Consider the following 26,199-nt stretch of genomic DNA (forward strand, 5'->3'; position numbering starts at 1 on the left):
CAGAAATTGTTTGAAAGCTGTTTTTAATGTCGACATTGGCAGAGATGTTTAAAAGTTGTAATTACTAAAAACTACAAAATAAATAAAATATTGACAATGTTCACCAACATTAGTGGTACATAATAGTTTATAGCTGGGACAAAATCAACAGCTATAATTAGATATTCTGTTTTTCTAACCCAGGTATTAATTCAACAGCATTATATTCAACTCTTCACTGCTTTATTCAATTGTAGTTTGCTAGTTAAGCTGACAAAAGTAAAAATATATTTTAGACATGTTTGCTATATTTTGTTATTACCACAAGATGGCAGCAAAACCTTCATTCGGTCCTTAAATGCAATAAAGGAGCTTCAGAATGTGAATACTGTCAATGTAAATAATTTAATTATTTTGATTTTAACTCATTATCACAAAGTCTTAAGGATGTTTATTTTTGTTACTCTTTGTAATATTTAATTTACATTTACATTTGTCCATACAAATTATGCCACTATACGATCACTTTAAAAAGACTCTCAGTAGCAAATAATCTCATGCTGCGATTCAACTCAATCTCAATAAATTAGAATATCATAGAAAAGTTTATTTATGTCAGTAATTCAATTATAAAAGTGGAAATCACACATTATATAGATCCATTACATACAAAATGAAACATTTCATGTCTTAATTTATTTAATTTCTTCTAATTATAATGATTATGGCTTTAATTTAATGAAGACCTAAAATTCAGTGTCTCAAAAAATAATTTCAAGTATATTTAATATAGAAATATTGGCATCTATAAAGTATGTCCATCTATATGACTCAATACTTGGTTGGGGCTGTTTGACTTGAACTACTGGAAATGGACTTTTCCTTTTCCACTTTTCCAATTCATAATGTATTGAGATGCACCTGTAAGTAATCAAGTCAATTTTATTTATATAGCCCAGAATCACAAATCACAGATTTGCCTCAAAGGGCTCTAAAGACTGTACATGGTACGACATCCTCTGTCCTTTGACCCTCACAGTGGCCAGGAAAAACTCCTAAAAAAAATAGGTTTGTGGTTTGTGGACAGCCTGTTTTGGTGTTACAGTTGTCACCATCTTGCGTTATGTCCACCACCATCTTTTTTTTTAAACCAGAAGAGACCGGTTTTGGACTGGGGAGGAGCGAGAGGTGGATCTGCCTGACAACCGACGACATTGCACTCTCTGTGTTAGCGACCTGTCAATCACAAGGTAGGCACGCCCCAAATCATACCCTGCGTTGTCATCTGTTTTCTTTATTCACACAATTGACATAAATAGGAGCGGACTTATTTTGCAACCAACAGTGTTGACCCTGCTGGTCTTTAGAAAGGATGCTTCCACATTTGCTCCACTGCTCAGACAGGGAGGTTGCCGCCTGGTGCAATGTTGTTGCAGAATAAAACACTTCTAAATGCTCCAAAAGGTGTGTTAAGTGAGCTAACCAATAATGGAAACATAAATTCAGTCTAAAAGAGATTTTGATTCAAAAGTAATCATTTTAGGGAATGAGCCCCATTTAGCTCACACACTGTCACATACAAAACTGGTTCATATTGTAATGAGTGAGCTGAGGAGACTTATTGTTTGGTCACATGAACATTTGACTGAATTGATTAGCGGTGATTGGTAGATGAGCAGATAAAAGAGTGAGAAGACGCTACTATCCTTGTTACTGTGGGAGCAAGAAACACTTTTACATTGTTCATTTCATTTTCATTCTGTCACATCACATGTTTTATCATTCCTGAGTCAAAGTTTTGATATCATTTCAATTTTCCCTGAAGCGTTTAACCTCATTAAAAATTCCATCTTTCAACGGACACAATATTAGTATTCTAGGTTATTAAATGATAATTTAATACAATGTATAGATGCAAATAATAAATTAATAATATAAACATGTCCCAGGTTCATGTGCAGGTGTTTGTTAAACAGGTAACTGGCTTCAGAGAGAAAACACTGATTGTTATCATTATTATTATTATTATTATTATTATTATTATTAGTGCATGTCTTTATCTGTGCAGACACCAACAGCTGTTAAAGCCGGACTTGATGCTTCAGAAGAAAGGACGTCTCATGTCTCTTACATCGTTTCCTCTCTCCTCGCTTCGCTTCCCTGCGTCTCTCTATGCATCTCCGGTAGGTGGGGCTAAGACGCAAGTGAATGGCGCAAATGAGGGAAGCGGGGTTGCGAAATAGACAACACCAGACGCAGCCTATGTTTTTTTCTTTTTTTTACCAGACTATTTTCTCTCGTCAGAGTAGAAAGAGGAAACCAGGCTGTCTGAGGTGAGTTTTAGTACTTGGACTGCAAATCAAATTTACTTTGATAATTAATTTATCTGCTGATTTCTTTCTTATTATTTGTTAAGTCTGTGATAGGCTACTTTATGTCATAAAAATACCGTACTCCAAGGTGACATTTTTGTGATAATTTTAATCTTTTCATTTCCTGATTTATGAGCCAAAGTCAAAAAAGTATCCTCAAACGGCTGAATTTGAAGGATACGACATCCGTTGAAGGACTGTCCCAAAGTCCAGGATCCTCCAGAGGACAAATGCCAGTAGCCTATATTTAGCTAAAAGATAATAAACATCATCTTGATAAATTGACAATTAAATAAATTGATGCTGTCTTAGTCACCTAAAGTTATTGTGAATTCATATATAAGCCTCAGTCTGATGTGCAAAGTATTTGAAGCTCTGCCATTCAGAAAGTTATACATTTGTTTATTGTGATATTAACAGGGACAGACTATTGTCTGTTATTGTTATTTATAAATAACTGGTATCAGAGCCGGAGTGGGGCCACTTTTCAGCCCGGGAATTTCAGGCCCAAGACCGGCCCACTTTTTCCATGGTAGTGGAAATTGGATAAATGAAGCAACAGTTCAGCTCTAGTGCGCCTACATCTGAGCAAATAATGCATATTGGTTCATCATGGACTGTCATATACTGCTCTTTCTTACATTAAATAACTTTAATTCATATTGTTTACTCTGTTATCTTCTCTACCTGTCCCTGTAGTCATGGCCTCCTCATTGCAAATTTCGGGCTCATCATTTTCAGCAGGAGACTGGCTTATCTGCTGCTCAGAAGCTACAAAGAAAAAATAATTTCACTGCATAGCCTACACAGATCAAGTTTGAGTTTTGTTATCAATATTTTCATAATATTTGCAAAGTCTATGAATCGCCATATATCAGGTGATATAAAAAGGCTTATATTTTAATTCAATTCAATATTTTGCTTGCGAATAGGTTGACAACGATTCAACGATATTAACCACGTTACAACGTTAGCCGAACAGTTACGTTGCATTAAGCCTATGTCTCTCTTTACCAGTTGCCACTTGTGTTTGTCCTCTCGAAAATAAATCTGTAAGCTTGACACATTTGGCAGCATCCTCCTCCAATGCCTTTCTTTTCTTCAACCTGGCTTTTTCAGCCCCTCCTGGCCTCTTCCTCCCATCCATCCTCCCCGACCTGTATCGTTGAGATAGGGCTGGCCCAGCTATCGGTAGCCTACCTGAGAAAACTTTTTTGGAAAGACGGCTATGGACCCAACCAACTTTATTTGGGAGGGGAGAACTCCCTCGCATGGTACAACCCATGCTGAGGCTGCGGTGTCAGAATGCAAAACGTGTTTAGCGTACTTTAAGAGAAGATGGATGAACGTGAAAAATGTCAAATAAATAAATAAATAAATTATTGGCCGGCCCAAAAGTGAAGCGGCCCACCGGGAACTCTCCCGATTCTCCCGATTACCCACCCCAGGCCTGACTGGTATTGTAATGTAGTGTAAACAGGGGCGGATCTAGAAAAATATTTATGGGATGGCAAGGGGAAGGCAGGAATTTTTTGAAGGGTGGCAACATATGGCAGACGTATATATATATATATATATATATATATATTTACACTACCGGTCAAAAGTTTTAGAACACACCAACTTTTCCAGAATTTAATTGAAAACTATGCAGTTTAATGCCTCACTGTACTCTGAAATTAATGCACATTTGCAACATTTAAAATTCTTTATTGAGCATGATAGTGTTTTGGAAGTAAAAAAAAGATTCAAAATCACATTTTATGTTGGACTAAAGGACTAAAAAAAGACACAAAATGACCAAAAAAAGACACAAAATGACCAAAAAAAGACACAAAATGACTAAAAAAGACACAAAATGACCAAAAAAAGACACAAAATTACTTACAAAGACATGAAAAGAATAAAAAAATGGACAAAATAGCCCAAGACTCCATAGAGCGAATTGTTAACCCATTTCTTGTTCCCTGAAAAAGGCCTACCGTACTTGTATAATTCTGAAATGTACATTATTTTCCAGTTTTGGTTAAGCTTACCTTTTTTTATTTACCTCTGGCAGTTCACCACTTACCTTTGTACCCTTTCAAGCTGTTCATTTGACTTGAACTACTTGAATTTCAATAAAAAACTGGAAAAATTGGGGTGTATATATTTATTGGTAGTGTGTGTGTGTATATATATATATATATATATATATATATATATATACTATTTTTTTAAAATTTTAAAGATATTTAAAATGTAATGTAGGCTATAGCCTACTACACAGTCAAAGTCCACCACTTTATCAGAGGGAAGAAAGTCAGCTAAATTATAAATTATTGGCCAATATTGTACAAACAGGCATGTGTTAACAGCATCATAAATACATATGTCGGATAAATTAAAGAAAATAAAAACAAAGAACTAATTCATGTACATTCAATTTTCTCACAAATATGTCACTGTATCTGGCTACCATAATTAGACTTTTTTGTTGCAATTTTAACCTTAACCATGACGTTTGGGGGTAATTATGAAGAAATTGAAAAAGAATTGCTCTCTTATCACCTGCTTACAAAGAACTTTGGCCGTATTTTCAAAGAAGTGACTTGCTAATTTTCACCCAGTTGTCATGAAATTCTGGGGTAATTTTAAAGACATTTAAAATAAAGTTACTTTCTAAATATTACCATGAAATTATCAGTGTAGGTCTGATATGAGTTACAATATTTACAATTTCCCTGAATCATCTCACCTAATAAAACTTGGTGACATGCTTTATCACCAAGATAGTCTGACGCAAATAATAAATAAATAATATAAACATGTCGCGGCTCTTCTGCAGGACACAGTTCACAGTATAAAAACTGAATGCAGCTTCACGTGCAGGTGTTTTTTTAAACAGGTAACTGGCTTCAGAGAGAAAACACTTATTATTATTATTATTATTATTATTATTATTATTATTATTATTAGTGCATGTCTGTATCTGTGCAGACACCAACAGCTGTTAAAGCCGACTGACAGCTGATCCAGTTGTGATCTGGATCGCCGAAACGGCGGAATGTGTGTCTCTCACGTGGGAGTGACTAAAATGCAGGTGAGGGAGAGGTGAAGGTAAGTTACTCCATTTTCTCTCGTCAGAGTCGAAAGAGGACACCAGGCTGTCTGAGGTGAGTTTAAGTACTTGGACTGCAAATCGAATTTACTTTGATAACTAATTTATCTGCTGGTTTCTTTCTTATTATTTGTTTAGTCTGTTATACTTTAGTCATAAAAAATACCGTACTCCAAGGTGACATTTTCATTTCCTGATTTATAAGCCACTCAATGGCTGTATCCCAAAGTCAAGGAAGTATCCTCAAACGGCTGAATTTGGACTGTCCCAATGTCCAGGATCCTCCAGAGGACCGAGTCCTTCTTTTGACCAAATTCCAAAGATGCTTGTGTGTATCCTCCGTGCGCCCCGCGGACCCTTAAAGCCTTGCGCACACCTGTCTACAGGGAGATTTAAAAATGGCGAGTGAAGAACCGGCGGCGCAATATGAATATAAATATACAAGTATTTTCAGTTAACACTAAATATTTACATAACTTACAAAACCTGTGTTCAAAGTCAAGTAAAACATATGCATAAACAAATGCCAGTAGCCTTTATTTAGCTAAGATATAATAAACATCATCTTGATACATTGACAATTAAGTTAATTAATGTCTAAAGTTATTTTGAATTCATATATAAGCCTCAGTCCGATGTGCAAAGTATTTGAAGCGATGCCATTCAGAAAATTAGGCCTATACATTTGTTTATTGTGATATTAACATGGACAGACAGTCAGCTATTGTTTGTTATTTATAAATAACTGTTATTGTAATGTAGTGTAAAATTAAAAACACATCACAGAACACATCTCCATGGTGAGTTATGCGCCGCTGCTTTTTTGAAACTGAGTAGCAGTCAAATTCAGTCAGGATGAGGGAAATATTCAGGTTTAATACACTTTGTGGCTTTTACTTGTTACATTGTGTGGAGAATCAACTTTAAAGCATATTCTTCCATTTCCACAAATATGTGAAGAGTACTGATGTCAAAGCCACATCCATGTTGTGAACTGGTTTTGAAATTGCAGCTCTGAATTTCAGCAGGACGTCCAATAACACAATGATGCACACCTGTACACTAGGAAGTCTGTTTGTGTGTTACACCAGTGATAGGAAGGACTCTGACCTTTCCTCTGGAGGAACGATCCTTAGCGTTGGGATACAGCCAATGTATGACACACCCAAAATCAAAATGTAGAAAAGCCACAGTGTGAAACTGGTCTTTAAATAAACCTGACACAGATTCTCATGACTTCACTGCAAGCAAACAGCAGTGTGTTGTTTTAGAGATCATAATCATGTCTCAGCAAAATCTCAGTGGATGTTTCCAGCAGGTGAAGCACTGAGACCTGAGCACCAGCCTGCAGCATAAACACTTATTCTTTCTGTCAGTATCACAGCAGGCCGGTTTTTAACTACACTTGTGCAAAATAAACTTTATTATAAACTAATTTGTATGTGTGTTTCCAGTCTTACTAGTTTACCTCTCAGGCTTGAGAAGATGAGTGATTCAGAAGAAGAAGAGGACAGATCAAAGTCTCCAGTCTCCAGCTGTCCCTCTATGGAGAGTGACCGGAGTAAAGGACGTGTTCCAGACTTCAGTAATGAACCTGGACCCTCAGACACAAAGTAAGAGACTGTTTATACTGTAAACTCACCTGAAGAAGATGATTGTAACACCTGCAAACGTAATAATGTCCACAAATATAATAAACCACAAACCTAATAAAAATCTGCAGCTTTTAATGCAATAATCCCACTAACGTAACAGCCGCTGCCTACTACAAAGGTTACATGCAATTTCCCACAAATGTAATAACTATTAAGTTTGCAGGGACTTATTACGTTTGTGGGAAAGTAAAAATCTTAAACTTTCAATATTGTAATAACTTCCCACAAATGTAATAACGCAATGAATAATGGTCGGTCGTTGTGGTTGTTGTTTGTTTGTTTGCCTATACACACATTACTAATACTGACCGTGGGGGCAAAATCCAGCTGCTGGCTCTCCGCTCCGCTAAAAAATGTACCATTTTTATTTATTTAATTGAGCTATTACCATTGGTGTACAAAGTTTTAATTGTTTTTCAAAAAAAGTTGCCAATGCCGAATATGTCAAGTGTCTTAAAGATAAATTCATGTTCGATTGAATCAAAAGCTTTGTAGAAGTCCAGGAAAAGAAGGAAACCCTCATCATTAATTAACTCTGGGTAATCAAATATGTCCAGTACAAGTCGGATATTATTCGATGTCTCCCTCTCATGAACCCTGACTGTTTCTCATCACTAACATCATCCAAAACAAGTTTGAAACGTTTAGCAAAGACAATAGCTAACATTTTATAGTCATTATTTAGAAGGCTTATTGGGCACCAATTATTAATGAGATGCAAATCTTTGTTACTTACTTAATACATTATTTAATTGCTGAAATAAAGCTTGAAAAATGTACTGTCTTTTTCTCTTTTTTTGGTTTTATTCCTTAAATTGTAATTAAATCCCAAAACCAAAGTTTTCATATGTAAACCCTTATATCTACGTATTAAGTAGTGTTGGTGATTGATTGAGCTCCAAATCTGTGAATCTTAAAAATATACATTTTGTGGACAAAATATGCACGTGGATTGCCCCCTACAGGTTGAAACTGAGCTTTACCGTTACATTCCTAATCTTAGTGTAATTCTCTATATTTGGTATCTGACTAAATGACTTATGATGCAGCATAGCTTCTTTTAAATGCATGAAAATGTGTTACACTTTACTTAACGCCAACAATGAAACACCATGATTAGCTATACTGCATTATAGATGCGTCTATATGAACCTCACTTTACTTAAAGCATACATTGATCATTTATTTATACTTATGGCATCCTATGAGTCCTTATAACAATTGATTGTTGAGGTGTGTGTATAGAGGGGTATGAGTAGTTGTAATGTATTATAAGCCTCATCAGTCAGCCTGTAGTTTATAACCAGTCAAGAGCACTCATAAGACACTTGGATTTATAAGTCATTATAAGCTATATTTATAACTGTTGATATAGTGCATCATGAAGCTTTATATGTGTTTATGAATGCAGTCATAATGCATTATAGATGTAGTCTTCATAGAAAGTGTTACCAAAACTTCTAGTAAGAAGGGAGCTAGCTCTTTGCAAAATGATTTATAGAATTCAGATGTAATACCGTCCATTCCAGGAGATTTGTTATTCTTTAAGAAATTAATTGATTCCACTACTTCCTTAAGATAAATTGGGCGGTCACAGATTTCTCGGTCAGCAGTACTGATTGGTGTAGTATCAGCAAGGGCATCCATAAATCAGACAGCATCATCTTCACAGTATTGAGAACTGTATACATTTTTATAAAACCGAGAACAAAAATTTGCAATCTGGTTTGCATTATCACAAACTGTATTGTTTATTTTGAGTTGATGAATATATATTTTTGGACTGCCTTTTTTCTAACCTAAAGACGTAAAGAGATGTGAATTTGTATAGCCTTGTGATCAGTTAAAAGAGTAAAAAGAATTTCGGTATGAGCATTATCTTGGAGTGTGTTAGAAATTAACCACATATCTATTCTAGATTGTCTTGATCTCGATTTATTAGTCCAGGTGAAAACTCGTCATCAGGATTTTTAGATCTCCAGGCATCAATTAAGTCAAGCCACTGCATTAATAATTTTAGATTAGAGTTGACACTACTTTGGGATTCAGGTGACCATTTGTCAATTGTGTTGTCCAAGGCAGTATTAAAATCACCTCCTATAAGTATATACTGTAAGCATTGGGAAGTTTGGTTAGGCAATGGAGAATTCTGTTTTCCAAAATATTATTGTCAGGCATAGAGTTATATCCATAAATATTAACAACTATAAAGTTAGAGTTCTGAATTTAAAAATTTTGACAGATATAATAACTATTTTTTTCATAGTCACTATGATGCAATAAATCTCCTCTAATATTATTTTTAAGTGTGCTAACTCCAACAGAATGCTGTGATACATGTGAGCAAAAAATGTCATTACACCACTGAGATCTCCAAAACTGCACATCATCATTTGTAGTGTGAGTCTCCTGTAAAAAACATAAATCTGTTTTATATTGTTTTAGAAATAAAAATAAGGTTTGCGCTTCAAGTTGTGTCTTAAACCCCTGGCGTTGAGAGAAACTATAGATAAAGACAAGGTTGAATCAACAAAATGATCTTGTAAATGTTATCGATCTTAAAGTATAACCAGTGAGATGCAACGAGAACAGCATCATATTAGCATTCAAAAAGTGTATAGGCCTTGAACTGTTACAACACAAATTAGAAAGACACAAGCAGCCTAATTTGCAAAAAGTGAACAATTTTTGGATACCTCTTGTAATGGTTCTCGGTTCAGAATGGAAGAGGAATTTATTTTTTATCAATAAAAGCTCGGCCACCTATGAAGTAGGCAACTTTCCCAGCCTTATGTGCTTTATTCACCATCGGCCATAACTTCATTCTCGTTTCTCTGTCAGCTTTAAAGAGATTCTCAGCGAATCGCAGCCCGTTGTCTCGCAGGTAGGAGGAATCCTTTGCAGCAGCCCAGACTGCAGCTCTGTGCACGCGGGAGGAGAACTGTAGTATGACTCCTCTATTGCCGTTCGGCTTCTTCACTCCGACGTGGTGCAGTGTGACGATAACATCCGGGAGTCGTTCGGCATCCGACGGTAGCAGTGCCTGGCAGACACGGATAACACCCTGCAGTTTCAGGTTCCGCCACCTTGAATATCTCTCCATCTCTGTGATGCGTTCTTTCCCCTTCAACTCGTTCACTTGCTTACAGACATTTTCCACTTTTACTCTCACCCTGGCGATTTGGGTGTTGTTTTGGACTAACTTTTTTAGCTCGTCTGAGCGGGCGTTAATTAGCGCGGACAGCATAGATACAATGTCAATGTTGTCCATTTTACCTTTACCTTTCTTGGTGGGAGGTTTCTCTGGTGTTACAGGCAGGAAAGGAAAGTCTTCCTTATTCATGAGATACATTTTCAAGCCGTCTTCATCGGCGCTATAGTTGTGGCAGTTCTCAATAAGTGCATTCGGGGCTCTGGCTACAGTGTTTCCGCCAATTTCCTCGCCGTATTTTCCCTCTTTTCCTCCGCTAGAAGACGACATTAAACACTGTCACTGCTTCCAAAGTTTAAAAAAAACGTATTACAGTAGAAACTAGAGTCTATTCCATATATACATATAACGTTTCTTCTAACCATACACAAACCTTTTTCACAAATTTAAGTTCTCTTTAGATTCTGCTCTCGGAGGTAGGACCGTTCAAGGGGCCATCTTGAAACTCCCAAACGTAATAGTTATTACATTTGTGGGAAATTGCGTGTTATGTTTGTAGTAGGCATTGGCTATTACGTTAGTGGAAAATGTATTACATTTATGGGATTATTGCATTAAAAGCTGCATATTTTTATTACATTTGTGGTTTTATTACATTTTTGGACATTATTACAGACAATCTTTTTGAACACACAATTTTTTATTACAGACATCAGAAAATCACAGTCTACAGTGTGAATGCTAAACCACAAGATCAAATTTGTGTTTTTTATACAGTAGAAACATCACTCCATCAGGTACAATTAACAACTCAGCATTTACTGTAGGTATTCATTTCATACACAGGTTAAATCATTTCGTAATCAAAATGAAAAACAAGTTCAAAGGTTTATAGCCTATCATTTCATCTGAACAGGTCAAGATACAATGTGCATATGTAATAAAAGAAAGTCCACTAAGCCAGTAAATTTCCACTACAATCGCAGTAGAATACTGTAAAGAAAAAAAAACCTGCAGTAGGGTGCAATAAGTACAGTACCTTCACACTTCAGGGATGAACCTGGACCCTCAGATACAAAGTAAGAGGGTCCGTAAAGAAATGCAGTAAAGGACAATAAAGAAACTTAGTACAGTGTTATAAATAATTTGTGTGTTATATTTAAAGTGTTATAATCCTATCCTGTCCTGTTTTCTTTTAGTCTTTTAGTTTGTATCCTGTCCTGTTGTCTTTTAGTCTTTTAGTTTGTATCCTGTCCTGTTGTCTTTTAGTTTTTAGCTCCAGTGTTCCCTCATGGGGCTCTCCTCACTGGGGTATGTGTTGGGTCTACCCGTGGGGATGTCGTCTTGGAGATTCCCTGGGCCCGGGGGACTAGGCGGCTCTGCACCATGTGTGGAGTCCGCCCCGGTCTACCCGGGTCATGGTGGTCCCTGTGACGGCGTCCTCTATGGCTGTGGGCTCTGGCACCTCTCAGTGTGGATGCTCCCACAGGTTGCTTTTTCCTCATCTGGATCCGCGGTGCCTTGCCATGTCTCTACACTGTCAATCAATATGTGCTGTGTGTGAGTCTGAGTGTGTGTTTGTGTGTGCGCGTGTCTATGTGCATGTGCGTGCATGTTTGTGTATGTGTACATACAGATGTGTATGTGGGGAAGGGAGGGGTGGGTTTTGTAATTTTTTATTGTCCGTTTTATTTCTTATTTTTTGTAAAGCACTTTGTGTTGCATTTATATGTATGAAAAGCGCTATATAAATAAAGTTTGATTGATTGATAAATAATGTGATCATGTCCACAGAGAGAGGAAAAGGAGTCATGTTTCTGAGGAGGAGCAGCCGTCCTGCTGTGCTTTGTGTCAGGACGTCCTGAAGGATCCGGTCTCTACCAGCTGTGGACACTGGTTCTGCAGACAGTGCATCACCACATACTGGGACCAGTCTGCTTCACCAGGAGACTCCTCCTGTCCCCAGTGTGGAGAAACATCCAGAAAAAGAGCTGGACTGCAGTCAGCCAGTGAGACCAGCACTGCACAAGGTAAGACTGTACACCTGTCTGCTGATTTTATTTAGCGTAGATATAAAATATGTTTTTTCATAAAAATCAATTTTTAAAACCCTTTCTCTCTTTCTTTTGTTTCTTCTTCTCTTTCAAGTGGCTGTTGGTCTGCAGGAGGTTTTAGGTGAACATAAGATCAGTCTGAAGAGGAGATGTGAATATGTGACTGAAGGAAGTGATGGAACAGGAACTGGAACCCTCCTCAACAGGATCTTCACTGAGCTCTACATCACAGAGGGACAGAGTGAAGAGGTTAATACCCAACATGAGGTGAGGCAGCTGGAGACAGCTTCCAAGATGGAGGCCCTCCATGACACTCCAATCAAGTGCCAGGACATCTTTAAAGCCTTAACTGACCAACAGGGACACATCAGAGTCGTTCTGACGAATGGTGTCGCTGGCGTTGGAAAAACCTTCTCGGTGCATAAGTTCAGTCTGGACTGGGCAGAGGGTTTGGAGAACCAAGATGTCAGTGTGGTGATTCTGCTTTCGTTCAGGGAGCTGAACTTGATCAGAGATGAGCAGTACAGTCTTCTGGAGCTGCTCCATGTTTTCCATCCAACATTACAGAAGGTCCCAGCAGAGAAGCTCGCCGTCTGTAAACTTCTGTTCATCTTTGATGGCCTGGATGAAAGCAGACTTTCACTGGATTTCAACAACAAGGAGGTTTTGTCTGAAATCACACAGAAGTCATCGGTCAACGTGCTGCTGACAAACCTCATCCAGGGGAATCTGCTTCCCTCGGCTCTCGTCTGGATAACTTCCCGACCTGCAGCGACCAATCAGATCCCTCCTGCATGTGTTAACAGGGTGACAGAAGTACGAGGCTTCACTGACGCCCAGAAGGAGGAGTACTTCAGGAGGAGGGTCAGTGATGAAGAACGGTCCAGCAGAATCATCTCACACATCCAGACATCCAGGAGCCTCCACATCATGTGTCTGATCCCAGTCTTCTGTTGGATCACTGCTACAGTTCTGGACCACATGTTGACTACAGAGCAGAGAGGAGAGCTGCCCAAGACCCTGACTGACCTGTACTCACACTTCCTGCTGGTTCAGACCAAGAAGAAGAAGCAGAAGTATGATGAGGGACAAGAGACGAGTCCACAGGAGCTGATGGAGGCTGACAGAGAAGTTCTTCTGAAGCTGGGGAGGCTGGCGTTTGAACAGCTGCAGAAAGGAAACATCATGTTCTACCAAGAAGACCTGGAGCGATGTGGTCTCGATGTCACAGAGGCCTCGGTGTACTCAGGAGTTTGCACAGAGATCTTCAAAAGAGAGAGTGTGATCTTCCAGAAAGCAGTCTACTGCTTCGTTCATCTGAGCATTCAGGAGTTTCTGGCTGCAGTCTACCTGTTCCACTGTTACACCACCAGGGACACAGAGGTACTGAGGACTTTCTTTGGGAGCGACTGGGACAATGACCTCAATGGTGGCAATGATGATTACCCATCCCTGGATGACTTCCTGAGGAGAGCCATGGAGAAATCGCTTGAAAGTGAAAATGGCCACCTGGACCTGTTTGTCCGCTTCCTCCACGGTCTCTCTCTGAAGTCCAACCAAAGACTGTTAGGAGACCTGCTGGGTCAGACAGACAACAGACCAGAAATCATCCAGAGAGCCATTAATAACCTGAAGGAGATGAACATTAATGAGAACTCTCCTGACAGAAGCATCAACATCTTCCACTGTCTGACGGAGATGAACGACCTCTCAGTACATCAGGAGATCCAAGAGTTCCTGAAGTCAAAGAACAGATCAGAGAAGAAACTCTTTGAGATCCAGTGCTCAGCTCTGGCCTACATGCTGCAGATGTCAGAGGAGGTTCTCGATGAGTTGGACATGAAGGAGTACAACACAACAGACCAGGGACGACTGAGACTGATTCCAGCTGTGAGGAACTGCAGAAAGGCTCGGTAAGTCCAGTTGTGATTAACTTCATAAATCACCTCGCTGGGAGTAGTGTGTGGCCAGAGGTTCCGCCGCAACCTTAGGTTGTTTCCAAGCCAGTGGTAGAAAATTAAGCCATGCCTGTAGTTTTTCCAGCTTGTGTTGTGACTCAAAAGAAAACGTCTCTCAACTAATCTAGCTCAGGTGCTAGTGAGGGAGATTTGGTAAATAGCCATGTTGTACTACCTCATCTTCCCTCCACTGTTGCAAGAAAAGACTGGGTGGCAAGTCAAAAGGCTGTTTCCTCCTTGTCTCTGTTGTGGGCTGAGGCTCATTCAATTGACAAGATCAGGGATTTATCTCAGGGGTACTTCGTGCAGGAAGGTCTGCTGGTGCTCAAGTGGGTGCCCTGTGATGCTAAAGTTGTGGGGGAAGCAGTTTTTCAGGTGGTTGTGCCATGTTATTTCCATGATGTAGTGCTGAAGACTGCTCATGATAATTGTGAACATTTAGATGTAAAAAAAACATGCCCCATCCTCTGAGTGTATCCCTTCCTCCTCCTCTCCTGGGTGTGGTCTATTTCTTATTCTTCCCCCTCTTCTCTGGGTGTGGTTTGTCTGTCTGCAGGTGTCTTCCATTATATTATTTTGGATTAGAGTTTTTATGCCACTGCAGCCAGGTGCTCTCCCCTTTCTGATCTCTCTCTAGGTCTGCCCTATTCTGGGCTCCTCTGTCCCCAGTAAGGTTTGGTTTGGCTTGGTTTAGCTTGATGCTTTAGGTTGTTCTTTTCCTTTGTTCCAAACTATCATCACTTGCACACTCACACTCTCACTCATGCACACCCCTCACCACTGATACCACTGCTTCTACACACTCCATAAATTAAAATCCTTTATGATTGTTTATTTCGGTCTAATTTGGTTTAATTTGATTTAACAAACAATTGTTTAAACCAATGTACATGGTGTGAACTCCATTTTTTGCCAAGACTCTGAGAGAGAGAGAGAGAGAGAGAGAGAGAGAGAGAGAGAGAGAGAGAGAGAGAGAGAGAGGATTATACAGTGAGATAAGATTAGCTGAACCTCTGACGTAAAGACCAAATGTTCATCAACAGGACATGTCAAACTGTTGTCATCAAATGCATGACGTGAACATACATTTTCCTCTTTCATAGTTACATTCTTTACAATATATGTGTCATGACAGGATTTCTGGCTGCAGACTCTCAAAGACTCACTGTGAAGTTGTGGCCTCAGCTATGAAGTCCAACCCCTCCCATCTGAGAGAGCTGGACCTGAGTATCAACAGCATGGATGATTCAGGAGTGAAGCAGCTGTGTGATGGACTTCAGAGTCCAAACTGTAAACTGGAGACTCTGAGGTCAGTTCACTGACTGCAGCTGTGTAGTTAGTTCATCTTTTTTCCTCTTTCCAGATGGCTGCATATTAAAATAAATAAAGTAAATGTTAAATCTGGTCCATCAGTCAGTGAAGATATTAGTACTGATGAAGCTGAAGAGTGTGAGAGAAAATCTTTGATGATCCACAGAAGTTATTCTATGTACTAATTGGGAAAAATTGAGGTACACATTTAAAACCTGAACAGATTTGATTGGATATTAAATTAGTTTTTATCTACATAATTTATTTTTATTCAGATTGTGGGGCTGCAGTTTGTCAGAGATCAGCTGTGCTTCTCTGGTCTCTGCTCTGAAGTCCAACCCCTCCCATCTGAGACAGCTGGACCTGAGTGGAAACAAGCTGCAGGATTCAGGAGTGAAGCAGCTGTGTGATTTTCTGGCGAGTACACACTGCATACTGGAGACTCTGAGGTCAGTTCACTGACTCTCTGTCACTGCTGTACATCTTACATCTTTGATTAACAACCTAATTTATATACTGTACAAATGTAACCTGGACGTGTGTCCTTCTCTCTTATCAAAGAGATCAATGCTGCTGACCCAAGTATAATATCTACAATATCTAGGGTCTGTATCAAAAATCTTTGACCTAGGACCATACAGCTCAGAATTATCACATGTTTACTAAGATTCACGCTCACTGATCTTCTAGGTTTTGAAAAAGGTGATTGGCAGTAGCAGACTCTGTAAGGGAGTAAATAAGACCTCCGACCCACACAGCACAGTTTTATGAAACAGAAAATGATCTTTATGTAAATATCCTGTTCAGTTTCATTTACATTCTGTTAAAGTAGAAATATCTTAATGCAAAAACAATTTAAACAACCAAAATGGATATAAAACAAAAAAAAAGGATTTCAATACCTCAAAAAAATTAGGAAAAGAATAGAAAAAGAGCACTTTGTTTTAGAAAAAAATAAATAAATGTGTTACCACTTCACTGTTTCTCTGTTATACTCTTAATTCACTTAAAGTTGTTTGTCTTTCTGGTTTGAACCATTTCACTTGGAATGTTTGTCGGTTGTCAACCTTCACTTATGATGTCAGTTTTATTCAGTTATCAGTTTATCTTGGTTGTCAACTGTCATTTATTGGTTAGTCTTGGCCCCAAGAACAAAAAACAACCTGAGTTTCAGGCGGAATAAAGTAGCAAAAATGGATAAAGAGCTTCTCAAGTGGGTTTCCTTTTGTTTTGGTTCCTACCGCCCTCCTGGTACGGCAAGCATCCTCGAGTCGATGTCCTGACACGCAGAAGGCATCCACGAACAGCAATGAAGTCATTGACCACGGTGAAGCAGTTCCTCACATGGCACAGACAGAAAATCTCCCTCAAAAAAAACACAACAGTCTGCACACAAGTATGCACAACCGTTAGAATTTCACACTTTTTAAATGTCTTTTTCCCTTAATGTCCTTGGTTTTAAAATTAAAAAAAAGAAAAGCATTTTAACTAGTAAAACCATACATATGAATTAAATATTCCCATTTTTAACACATGAAATAAATTGCAATTTATGCAGCTTGAATCATGAAAAATATACCGTACTTTGTAACACATTGAATGTAAACACCATAGCATTTCTCTGCATCACTAGTAGTTGGGATTACAACAACAGCTACGGTACGTGATCTGCGCATAGCCTCGTTAGCAGGTCGCGGCTGAATTAGCAGCCCGGGAGAAAAAAAAGCGCTAAACACTCATCAAAATAATGAATATAAAACCATCACATCATCACAATATTATGAAAAACACCTCCATTATGATTAAACATTTACCGACTATTCTGACTGGTTATTTATTTTTCAATGCATTGAACCGCAATGACAGTGCTAATTGAGCTAAGCTAACTCACCAGAATAGTTCTAAAAGTTGAGGAAAACACTCTGACGGAGCTTCTCCTACAACCAACTTAGGCGTCTTCGAGGTAGGTACTCATTTGTGGTTCACTGCTAACAACAGCTTTCACCAATGTTCATAGAAAACTCTTAATCATGTGCTAACTGGAGAACAGCGTGTTTCATAGCAGCAGGAGTTTTTCTGCCTTCTCCGTTTTCCTCCTGTTTTTTCTGTGTCACGCCGTCACACGCACCGAGAGCTGCAGGTGATGCGTTCAGGGCGCGCTCCGGAAATCTGAATACCGGCCAAAACTACTGTACGGAAAAACCACGATGCATTTAAGGAACCCGGTATTTTCTAGTGCTCCAACTCTAATCAGGGTTACACATACATAAATTATTTACATAGTTCTACATTTACTTTAGTTCAGATTTTTGTATGAAATATTTTCCTAAATAAAATATGTTTATTAGAGAAACTGAAGAAAATATCAACTGCTAGTTGTGAAAGTAAATATATTTTTGTAATGAGTGAATGGCCATATTTTTTAATTCAACAAAGTATCCTTGCTGAAGTAGAGAATTATATTATTTTGTTTCCATTCATTTCAGTGTCTTTGCACAAATATCAAAACTGAAAGCTTTATTCTGTGTAATTTGGTAATAGTAACATCCAATCACAACACTAATCAGTTTAAATGGAACATATGGCTTCTGAATCATCTACACAGTTAAGGGAACAGAGATGACACTCCAACAATCGCACACAAATGTTTTATCTCAGATCACGTTGAGTCAGAAAGAAAAACATCTCATTAAGTGTTTGTCTTTCTGTTATTGCAGTTCATCATAAGAAGATAAAGTTATTCTTCTAATTTAAGGGAAACACTCTTTGATTAGTAAATAATAATGTTGAGCTTCACATTTAAAACTTGAACAGATCTGATTGGATAATAACCTGATTTTATCTACATAATTTATTCTTTATTCAGATTGAGTTCCTGCAGTTTGTCAGAGACCAGCTGTGCTTCTCTGGTCTCAGCTCTGAAGTCCAACCCCTCCCATCTGAGAGAGCTGGACCTGAGTAACAACAAGCTTCAGGATTCAGGAGTGAAGCAGCTGTGTGTTTTTCTGGAGAGTCCACACTGCAGACTGGAGACTCTGAGGTTAGTTCACTAAATCTCTGTTACTGCTGTACATATTATATGTTCAAATGACACTTGAAGCTAATCTATGTACATATGTAAATTACATTCATGGTGTTATACATTTCCTTTAGTTCTTATTTTTTTTATCTTGTACAAAAAACGGAAAAAAATTGTTTCTTGAAGAATCTGTAGGACATATCAACTGCTTAAGTTATTTTATTTTTAAAATGTGAACTAAATGGTCACTTCTGTATACAAAAGATTGTCTGAACCTATTTGTTTTAATTCGATAAAGTTTCCTTGCTGAAGCAGAAATATATTATTTTGTTTCCACACATTTGAATGTGTCTTTTTAAACGAGTAATTCCACTAATTTTTAGGAAAAGCTCTTTGATAAGAACATCATAATGTTGAGCTACATGTTTAAAATCTGAACATATCTTATTGGATAATAAATAGATTTTTATCTACATCATCATTCTTTATTCAGATTCTGGGGCTGCAGTTTGTCAGAGATCAGCTGTGCTTATCTGGACTCAGCTCTGAAGTCCAACCCCTCCCATCTGAGAGAACTGGACCTGAGAGACAACAAACTGCAGGATTCAGGAGTGAAGCTGCTCTCTGATCATGTTAAGAATCTATACTGCAGACTGGAGACTCTGAGGTCAGTAAGAGGACTAAATCAGTTCATGCTGTTTCAACAGTGTAATAACAAACACAGGGAGGTTAATGTGTAACTCACATTGAGGTTTCCCTCCAATTCCACCTTGAAACATATCAGTGATTTTTCTCATGGAGTGCAGTTTCTCCTTTTCTTTATCTTCTGTTTCTTTATTTTCTTTCTTTCATAAACTATAAAATGCAAGCTGACGATGTAAAGCCAAGCAACAGTTCAGTCAGCTGTAACTTTCAACAGACGTGATTTTACAGTCATTGTTTTCCTGTGAAGTTTTGGATCCAAACTTATGACGAGTTAATTCCTCTAATGTAGGCTCAGAACATGAATGTGATGTAAAGTTTGAGATCAGTCGGCTCGTCTCAGGACTCTGAAGCTGTCTGACTCAAAGAACGAACAATTCCTTAAACTTGATCCATAACTTTTGGGATTGTGTTAATCTCTACAGGATCGATGGCAGGAAGATCACCGCTGAGAAGCCAAAACAAAGTGAGTATTGTCCCACATTCATCAAGCTAATGCACATTAAAATCTGATCCTAACATTAACATGTCCTTATTGCTGAACATAAATATTTGTCATATTCAAATGTTATTGGAGCTGTTAGGAAAATAACAAGAATCAAGTTTGTCAAGGTCAAGAGTCTGCTGTCTGTTGAGAATTTGTCAAAAACAGTAGTACAGTGGTAGCTCAACACCAGAGAGTAAACAGCTGTAATCATAGACACCATGGCTGCATTCATAATGGCTCATATATTTCTCCTCTCATTCACTCCCACACTGATTGCAGCAAACTACTAAACAAGGTGCTGGCCTGAACATTACTAGTGATTTGGGGTTCAGGTGGTTTGAACAAAACAGCATTACAACTATGACAAGCTGACAGAGGAACAAAGTAGCTAAGCCAGTACACATAGAGAGTGGTTGATGCAGGTGAGGAGGTGAAAACCATTCAGAGCAGCAAAGCAGATGATAGAAGTCCTGGATGTTTCCCAACCAAGTCCAGTTTGTTGGGACATATATGAACATGGGGGACGGTCTTTCACTTTGTTACAGCTAGATCACTGATAACCCAAAGAGCTAACTAAACATGACTTTACTAATTCTACACTAATCAGGTTTGCCTGAGTTACTGACTTCAGCCTCCTGATGTCAGAGTTCAGACCTGTGACGGACATATATTAAATTATTATATTAATATAATAGATATGTATATCTGCTCTGATATACAGTCAGGGACTGATCTAATTATTTTTAAAGGCTGAATGATTACTTCATTAACTGAAAAAAAATCCACTGCTGGTAATGTTGAAGAATATAAACATAGTATAAATGTTTCTTTACCCTCAAAGGAGAACACAGGAAGTGATTTACAGACCAGATAGATTAACTTTAAAACTGAGACCTCAATAACAAAATAGTAAAGTGATTGTTAACAAAATATTTTTTCCTGGTTGTCTTCCAGCAAAGGACAGCGTCCCAGCTGAGGACAGCGTCCCAGCAGATGGATATTTAAAGTGAAGTAAAAGAGAAGAAACGGTGATGATGAATCTCTGTAACAGCTGAGTGATTACAATCTCACGTGACTGATTGTAATCTCTAAATGAGAAGTTTTGCTGTTAAAATCTATATTTTGAAATCGTTCAAACTTGAACTACATTGGATGCCTGTTTAGCAGCGACACCATTGTTTTAAGAGGTCATGCCGTGAACTAAAACAGAGAAAGGATTCTGCTGTTATTCAGTGAGACCTCAAATGAAACGCACATAAAAAAGCTTTTTTATGTGACTGTGTCTGATGAAGTGGCGTCATTTTGGCTCCAAATCTGTTCTGTGCATGCACTGGCTGTAAAAAACAATATAGCAATGGACAGAATCGGATCTCAAGGTTTTATTTTTTTGTCTTAGTTTCATAAAAAAGCAATCTTTTCTAGTAGAGCCAGTTCTTTTGCAATGTAAATATTTTAATTAAGTGTTTGATCAAAGAGTTTTTGAAGCCAATAAAAAGAGGACGAAGCAGGTTATGCTCTAAAGTTTATTAGAAGACATGTTCTCTGTTATGTGGCTGTCTAAATGTGATATTACCATTTCACGAGGTTGCCGTCATTAGAAATGGCTGCTTCACATGATCCTGGAGCAGCTCAGCACTGAGTCAAGTTGTTTTTATCATGAATCTGTAAAATTCATTAATTAATCAATTCATTAAAATGATTATGGTGTAAGACGGTTTTTAAATGTATGGTATGGCTTCATGAAGGCATTTTGAGCTCTGTTCCGCCTCAGTTGTTGCAGCAATTTTTTGGTTGATACCATTTGTGACACACATTTGGTCTTTTTTTTTTAGATGTGATATTGATATTTTTTCTGTGTAGAATTGATTAAAAAAAATGTCAAAAAAAATCTAAATATATATAATCCAAAATATCACATTAAGACACCATGACCCTGAGGAACACCATAGAGAAATCCAAGCTGTGATTTAGTTTCAGAAACTTTTGTCTTTAGTTTGTAATTGTAATTTGTATTTTCAATAAACTAGAAAGCCATCCATCCTCTGAATGCTCTACGTCTCTAGTTTGTGGTTGGAAAGTTTCATGAACTTTATAGCATAGAAGGCTTTGGTGGGGCTCTAAATTGGCTTCACATGATTGTGGTTGGCAATGTGTGTATTCTTGTTAATGATTCAATAGTTCAAAGTTGGACTTGGCCTTTCACTTTATCAGTAATATAGATTGAAGTGATAACCTTTTGTTGACAATTCCCAACAAATTTCTGCCTATTTTCTATTAAAATAGAGTGGGTTGTTGCACCTTAAAGTACTTTCTGCCTTATTTCTACAAGGCTGATTACTGAAGAAAAACTTTACCGACATTACAGAGGTTCACAGTCACAGTCCATCGCTTTATCATCCGTAAGAGAATCTGGTAAATTATAAATAATTGGACAATATTTAAGTTCAAACCGGTATATGCATGGGCTAACAGCATCATAAGTACATATAAAGTCAGATAAGATAAATAAAATAAAAATAAAGAACTAATTCATGCACATGCAATGTTCTTACAACATTGTCAATGAATCTGGCTAACATAATTAGACTTTTTTGTTGTTGTAATTTTAATCTTAACCATGACATTTGGGGGTAATTATAAAGAAATTGAAAGTTATTACCTTCTTACAAAGAATTTGGGCGTAATTTCAAATAAATGACCTGCTAATGTTCACCCAGTGTCAGTGGAAATTATGGAGGTATTTCAAAGACTTTAAAAGAAAGTTACTTTCTAGTTATCACCTAATTACCAAGAAATTTGCTGACCTGCGATTTACACAAACTACGTATGAAACAAGCATTAAACGTTTCAGCTGCAGCATCACTCTCGCCGTCCTTACCCAGAGTGAAATGTGGATCCAATAATTTAGATTCTAACAAACATGTTTGAAGGACGTTTGTTTATTCTGTCCGGTTACGGAGAATAACGGACATCTACCAACTAATTTAGATCCAGAAACATCTCAGAGGGAAGTCAGAAGGAGTCAAACATCAGTTTAGAACACGACACGTTTGTGTCTTATTTATTTTATACATTATGTTCACACTCACATAGGGGTTTGTCATTGGTGGAGCTTGAGGTTAATATAGTTTCATTAGTTTGTTACAAAAACAAGGTTCCTGGTAAAATGGAATGGGATAATGACATGTTTGTATAACAATGTTTAAAAATAAAAATACACAGTGAAAGTACATGATGTTAATATGAGAAGATGTTTAAAATGCCGCCGTGTGTCCCCTCTGTTTGTGTTCTTCACATGTTCACGGTGACCTGGATGAACTAGAGAGAGAAACGTATGCAGAGTTACTGTACGACCAGTGAGTCAGTGTTGTGTTCTTAGCTTGCTTCTACTGCCTCTAAGTGGCCAAAATCTGTTATTGCAGGTGTCAGAGATGCATTACAGGAAATGGAGAGAGACCAACAGAGTTAAATAACCACATTGATGCATGTAACGTCTCTTTAAGGTAAAAAAATCAAAAATCGTTGTAAGAAACTGTTTTCAAGCTGTTTTTAATGTCAACATTGGATTTTAAAAATTACAATTACTAAAAACTACAAAGTAAAATATTGACAATATCCACTAACATTAGTAGTACATAGTTGTTTACAATCAAAAGCTATTTTGTTTTTCTAACCCAGTTATAAATTCAGCTGTGAAATAAAAACAGCCACTTGTTGTTCTGTTCAGTCATGATACAGAACAGAAAAACGCATCAAAACTTAGAAAGAAGAAAAGTGCCAGAAACTTACATCATCATAGTGGAATGTGGCCTGGCCAGTTCGAGTTGTGTCTCTCCTCTGAAACTGATCTGGAAAACAGATTAAAACAGCCCACTTGATAAGGTTTTTTTTAAATACTTATAGTAAAATAAGAGGATTTCTAAATGGAGTCTGGTGCTTATTGATACACTTGTTAATGCCTGAAAAAATCAACACATAATCAACACCAACAATTCTAAAAGTGTTCTTCTAATCTCTTGTTTGGCCACGTCTTTTCTTCAATCTGAGTGTTAAATTCAGAACACAATCCAACATAGAAGATTTTTGTGAACAAATACCTCGATATTAATGTTATGGCGATGTTGTCGGGTTGACTATCTGTGCTTTCACAAAATATTTACACAAAGAGATTATTGTTGAATAATCATCAGTGATGTAGATAAAATGATAAAGTGAATAAGGGCAGACTGGTTAGAAAATAAACATCACTTTAATGTCGTTAAAACCAGGAAAAGACAACACTTTCCTGTGTTATGATTTCAACTATAAATTAAATGAAATTATTCTGTATTCATTACTTAGGAAAAGAGTGTCCTTTGTGTGAAAGCTCGCAAAATAATTTTAGTCTTAATCGGTGTCTTGAAAAATTTGTTTTTCTTCTTCTCTTTGTGACGAAGATTATTTTTCCTAAAAAGATTATTGTAGATCAGTTGTTAATAGCGCCCCCTGGCGGACGACAAAATATACTTAGTATTTAACCATTTAGTGGCTGAACAACTAAGGTGGATTACATTTGCAAGGAGAGATGAAAAGTTTAATTGCTGGAAAAAAAAAAGTTTCTGCCCATTTGCACATAGAATTGGGGGGCTGTGGACTTTTCAGGGGGAGACAGCAGGTCAACAGTAGATGCATCATAGAAGTGATGTTCATCATCTGAAAGTCTGACCAGGCGGCAATCTCCGTGCCTGAGCATGGAAGCCACCAGGAAGTGCATAAAGCCTGCAATTCACCGAAAATTCCAATAGGGGGTGCTAAGTTTGGCTGCAAAAGAAATCTGCCCATTCATTTCAGTGCTAAATTTGAAAACTTCTCACTTGATTTATTACCTCAGAAAAAATTTTCAGGGACAACATTATGGTCTCAATCGCTAGTAAAAAATCTTCTTCAAGACAATTTGATGTCAATAGTTCTAATAATGGCCCCATTTAGAAGAAAATAGAAGATAAAGAATCGTATGATTTGGGGCGTTTCTAGCTTTGATTGACAGGTCACTGACAAGGCGAGCCGTCACCAGGAGAGAAGCAGAGCGTATCCACGGCAACGTGTCAATAAAGTTATATATAACGTTATATAGATAGAAAAGAGGACGTTTAGCGGTTTGGTCTCATAACTTTGACCCTTTCACTGTATTTTCACTTAATGACAGTTTATTTGAAAGTTTTGTTCAGTAAAAATGTCTTGTTCAGTGTTTGGTTGGACTAACAGACACTTCAAGGAGTCGCTGCTCAGTTTTCTGAGGTAAGAAAGATACATTTTGTTTTTGTTTTTTTGCTAGCCAAAACTAACATCCCAGTTAATGCTCCAGTTAATGCTAACATGAATTAGCAGCGGCTTCTCTCAGTCGGGTTGCCGGTGTAGAGATGCGTGTAGTCAGTGTCGTCAGATCCCTCGCGCTCCGCCACAGTCCAATTATGGTCTGCTCTGCGTATCGGAAACATGATGGCGACGAGTGTAACGCTGAACTCGAGGCTTCCAACGGGCAGTCCACAAACCAATGGGTGACGTCACGGTGACTACGTCCATTATTTATATACAGTCTATGAGTCTGACCCAGACCTGGGCATTGGGCGGCCCGCGGGCCACATCCGGCATAAGCACTGTGGTTGTAGAAATCAATACAACCGCAGTGCTTTTATTTTGTAGGTGGTTTACGTATATCTGCCTGCATGCATACCCACCTGCAAAGAAACACGTTCCACAACTTGTCAAAAACACGTATTGCTTTTTGCATAAAGTTAAATTACTGGTTTACTGCATAACATACATGCTCTATATTGTTTTTGTGGCTTGAATGAAGATTTATTTAAAATCATAGCTCCGTGAAAATAAAAATAGCTAAGACATTCCTTGGTCTTGTGAATCATATATATATATATGACAGAAGAAAATAAACTTTAACAAACCTTGTGTCCTGTCAGCCACTATAGAAGCCTTTTTCATACTTTATATCAACTTTCTATGAAATATGAAGCACTCGTTATTATTTACCGTTCGTTTTTCATTCTACTGTTCCACCTGTTATTTCCTGTCGATACCTTTCAAAATTAAAGCACCCGTTTCACACTGGACGGCACCTTTTCAAAATAAAAGTATCACAAAATTGTATCACAACAGCTAGAAAATGTACAAACATGAAAAACAAGCTATATAATACAAAAAAAAAACAATAGGAACCTTACTAAAGGTCATTTACAGTTGTGTTTAAAATAAATGTTAAAGTGATACAGTGATTGGAGGATTTACTACTTTTTACTGCTATATTTGATTTACTCCACATTAACAGTCTTATCATTCAGAGTTTTGGTCCGGTCCCTGCAACCTTCGTGGTATTTGTCATGTGGCGAAAATGAATTGCCCACCCCTGATCTAACC

At 37.7% G+C, this 26,199-nt stretch overlaps 2 protein-coding genes across 2 annotated transcripts in view; one reads left to right on the forward strand and one right to left on the reverse strand.

The window, feature by feature from the left end:
• The first annotated feature begins 6,933 nt into the window (after positions 1-6,933).
• LOC131976252 (NACHT, LRR and PYD domains-containing protein 12-like) overlaps positions 6,934-26,199 on the forward strand; it is a 177,852-nt gene continuing 158,586 nt past the window's right edge. Inside the window, exon 1 of the mRNA XM_059339184.1 lies at positions 6,934-7,064. Coding sequence (XP_059195167.1) covers positions 6,937-7,064 — 128 coding nt within the window. The 5' untranslated portion in view covers positions 6,934-6,936. The remainder of the gene's footprint in view (positions 7,065-26,199) is intronic.
• The window catches only part of LOC131976282 (sorcin-like), a 28,619-nt gene continuing 25,374 nt past the window's right edge, over positions 22,955-26,199 (reverse strand). Inside the window, exons 7-8 of the mRNA XM_059339236.1 lie at positions 23,578-23,636; positions 22,955-23,106 (exon numbers count right to left, since the gene is read on the reverse strand). Coding sequence (XP_059195219.1) covers positions 23,080-23,106; positions 23,578-23,636 — 86 coding nt within the window. The 3' untranslated portion in view covers positions 22,955-23,079. The remainder of the gene's footprint in view (positions 23,107-23,577; positions 23,637-26,199) is intronic.

Source organism: Centropristis striata, chromosome 8, assembly GCF_030273125.1.
Source record: "Centropristis striata isolate RG_2023a ecotype Rhode Island chromosome 8, C.striata_1.0, whole genome shotgun sequence".
Taxonomy (NCBI): domain Eukaryota; kingdom Metazoa; phylum Chordata; class Actinopteri; order Perciformes; family Serranidae; genus Centropristis; species Centropristis striata.